Genomic DNA, 3,990 nt, shown 5'->3' on the forward strand with positions numbered 1-3,990 from the left:
CACTCTTTCATCTACCCTCTAAGTTTATATTTGTAGCTTGGACCAGGGAAAGGGAGGGGTGGGTGAAAAAAGGGGTCAGTCAGCAAGGCAGTGATTTTCTCAAGAAAAATAATGAATGCAGCTGGCAGGAGAAACTTCTTGCACAAGTTCAGGGCAAGAGGCTAACTTTGTTAGAACTATTAGCATTTCCCAGGAACGCATGTTTACTGTAGCGAGGTGTTTAAAGTAAGGAACATCAATAAAAGGCAAAGTAAAAACGGATAGGGAGGGGTTTTGTTCCACATTCCAAGCAGACTGCTTCAGAGCATTGGTTTCAGTAAGGTTTTAACATCCCTGACACTTTGGCAATGAAACCCACACTCCTACAGTGTTGGCTACATCTTGGGGGGGGGTGCATGTGCAATATTGAGAACCTACTAGAAGCACCAAGGAAAAGCCCATGTACATACTGAATGGGAATGCCAGTCCATTCTTCTCTATAAGCTGCAAGGTATCTTCTCCACAGGCACTTGTCAGCTCCATAAAGGGTGGTGAACAGATCCTCTCATCTGCAAGACAAAAAAAAGACTCAAATGGAGATGAGGGTTTTAGCTTCTCAGCTGCATCATTACCAGCTCTCTCCATACTAACTGCTTCTTGCTTCTTGATAGTCAGCTTTACTTTAACAGTCGATATTAAAGTACTGAAAAGATTATCAGCCAGGCCTGAATTTGCATTTCTGGAAACATTTCAGAAGATGAAAGGCCCAATTTTCAGATAATCTAAATGGAAATATAAAGCCCATATTTTCACAGTTAGGCAGCAAAAACGATCACCTGCTTAGGAATATGTAGCTGCACAAGACTTAGCCAGTGAGGTGAAAAGCAGTTGGGATCTTAGCTCTTAACGTTATGCCTTCAAGCATAATTTTCTAAAGCATTTTACAAAAACCTGAATGGTCAGCAAGTGTGGCCAGAGCACGCAGTCTCACAAAGCTGTCATTACTGTAGGGCCCCTCAGGTGGCAGATTCCAGCATGGATTTACTTCAGCCAAGGTGCCAGCCATGTAATACATCCCACTGTCCATTGGGACCTCTCTGACATGAAAGCAGTGCTCATTTGGTCTGGCAAAACCAGTCAGAGCACCACTGAGACACCCTGGCAAGACTGCTCAGCAGACTTTGGTTAAAGAGAAAAAACACGGGAAACCACGGTAAAATTTAACAGAGTAGGTCTACTCCAGGGTGTTTCTGCTGATGTTGTGCTTGTTCATATGGGGTTGCAGGAAAGCTGGAGTCAAAACCCAGCCTTCTTAGTGACTCAGTAGGTTGAATTGCTCCAGGATTCATGTCCTGTTCACTGTAGGAGAACTTTGATTCCTCTAGGAATGCAGCAGGAAAGGGGGAAACACTGTAGGACTCAAAGTACTTGTGCATAAATCTCCACCGCTCAAGAGGGCTGGGTTGCAATTTCAAGTGCAAAGAGAACGTTCGCTTCAGCCACGGCTCTGGGACAGGTCAGCGGGCCCAAAGGCTTTCAGACAAAAGCTGTGCTCGCATTGACAAAATCAAAGCAAGAACATCACCCAAGTAAGAGCAATTATCCCACTTAACTCCTCAGTGAACACAGTCAAAAGTACTGCCTCCACAGAGTTTTAGCTATGGCCAGGTTAACTTTGGAGTCACAAACGAGTGAGTTATAATTTGAGTTAGCTGCACAGTACTGAACTGCAATTCAGAATGGGTCTGCCAAAACTCACTTCTAAGACTTATTTCAAGAGAAACAGCGTGACACCTTCCTCCAAGAAGCAACTGGAGACCAGCACAAATGATGGGAGCAACTGTATCTGGCAAACTCACAGGTTTATATCAACCAGCAACTTGTCTCAAAAATGAGCAAAACGTGACTGTCATTACCATCCACATGATCCCAGCGAGCACAGAGAATCCAAACAGGTGAAGGCTATGCTGTGCAGATGGTGCAGAAACTGAAAAGTACATGTAAACTAAAACCCCAGCAAAACTAACTAGATACTCTGAGAGAGCCATGCATCCAGAAACCACTTTATAAGCATTGTTTAGATTAATGCTTTTCACTTCATTATAAGTATATGTTTAGGCATGTTCCCTCATACAGAAGAGAAAATTGAATCACTGAAATAACAGAGGCAAAACTCTCTATATCTCAATACATGCTTCAACACTCCCAGAATATCTGAGAACTCCAGCCATTAGCAATACTGTTGCTACAAGAAGTTTTCTGCGAAAAGAAAGACTATTTTCATACATCTTAAAAGGAGCAGAAGGATTGATGTTTTGAGGTCAACCTCTACAAAGCTAAACAAAACATCCCAGACTTCAAAGCTTTCAGTCGCTGCTATGAAAACAGAAAGAGGCATCCAAAAGTGACAGGTACTGTAATATTTACAAGCCTTTGCCAGAGTGAAAGTTCCTTAGTTGGATGAATTTAGGGAATCAGATTTAGTTTACAGATACTTGGGAACAACTTTGGCTTGGCAGCTCTCCCACCCATATGCTTAAGGCTCACAAATAGCTTTGCCTTCAGAGTGCAGATGCAGAGGGATGTATGGTTCTATCTCACTTCCCTCCGTTTCTATCCCATGCAAATAGGAACGGGAGACAGGGAAGATTCAGCGTTCCTGCCGATTACATGACACTTGCATGGGGGGATGAAGGAAGGGGCAAACAGTAATTTCTTTGACTTTGTACTTAGAAAAGACCACCTGGATCAACAAGAAGTAGCAGAGAAGACTCTCAGCATCTCAAAGCGCTCCTGCTGACTTTGCACAGCACTGGCATTTTCTCCACCAAGAAGGCAATTCTAGCCCACTGAAGCCTCTAAAACAGAACATTAATTCACAGCCAGTCCTGAGGACAAACAAACCCTCGCTCAACACAAGATTTTAGTATGGCCTACAGTTAGAAAGCTGCTGCTCTGAGTTTAATTGCACACACTGCAATTCTGAAGGTAGCTGTAGGTTTAAAAAAAAGTCCTCCAGCTGCCAGTGATGATCCTCTCCTCCTTCCCAGGGTGGCAAACACATGCTGAAGCTTTCTCTCACCACCAAGCTCCTGCTATCAGTGACAGCAGTCTCAGCACACCTTCTCTGCACTGAGGTCCAGGACAGACCTAATTCAATGGTTGATGGTCAATCTCAATACTGTTTTACACGAGCATGGAACTACACTATACAGTACATGAAGTGCAAACGAACACCCAGGGGTACATTGAACCCTACCCTCTCCTCCTGCTGAGGTAAGCTGCTTTAGCAGGATCTTACTAAGTTGTGGTCAGGCGCTGGACCCTTGGCTACTGTCACTGCTTCTTCGCAAACCAGTAGTGACCGGTCACTATGGGAAACCATTGCCAAAAAGGACAACAATAAATATACAAACAAATAAACATAACAGTGTAAAGGTGAGAATGGGTGACATGAGTCTGGCCCCACCACTGATCCTTGGTTTTGACACTACAGCCTAACCCTCCAGTCTAAAACCAAGCGATATTCTCATTTGGATCAGAGAGCCCCAGTGAGGATAAAGCACTTCTATAAAAGCAGTCTGAGAACTATTAAAGTATAAGGCCACAGCTACGGCATGCCTCCCACGGAGCTGCATTAGCCGTGCACCGCTAGCAGAAGTGACTCTGTATGTGGGTCAGGACACAGAGCTGATACAACCCAGAAACCACACAAAGAGCCGACGCTGTCGCTCTTCTACCATCAGTACTCAGCTCTGAGCTGTGCATTGGGATGCCGCTGACTGGAAGAGACTTCTTCTAAAACAGCAACTTTGGAAAAGACTCTGCCTCATCTTCCATCCTTGGCTACATACAAGTGCCCTTAGTTCCCAAGAGATTATTACAAATGCAATTTCTATGCTTTCCACTTTGGATCTGAAACTAAAACTCAGGCACTTCTTCCCTCCCTTTGGGTACATGCATTGAATCACACAATAAACAGATAACCATAATTATTAACCATATCTTCTG

The 3,990-nt window shown here is 44.0% G+C and overlaps 1 protein-coding gene across 1 annotated transcript in view; it reads right to left on the minus strand.

Annotated features, from left to right (window-relative positions):
- ITPK1 (inositol-tetrakisphosphate 1-kinase) overlaps window positions 1–3,990 on the minus strand; it is a 126,305-nt gene that overhangs the window by 16,386 nt on the left and 105,929 nt on the right. Inside the window, exon 5 of the mRNA XM_009332382.1 lies at window positions 450–548. Within this exon, the coding sequence (XP_009330657.1) occupies window positions 450–548 (99 nt within the window). The remainder of the gene's footprint in view (window positions 1–449; window positions 549–3,990) is intronic.

This window comes from Pygoscelis adeliae, unplaced genomic scaffold (genome assembly GCF_000699105.1).
Source record: "Pygoscelis adeliae isolate BGI_AS28 unplaced genomic scaffold, ASM69910v1 Scaffold429, whole genome shotgun sequence".
Lineage (NCBI taxonomy): Eukaryota > Metazoa > Chordata > Aves > Sphenisciformes > Spheniscidae > Pygoscelis > Pygoscelis adeliae.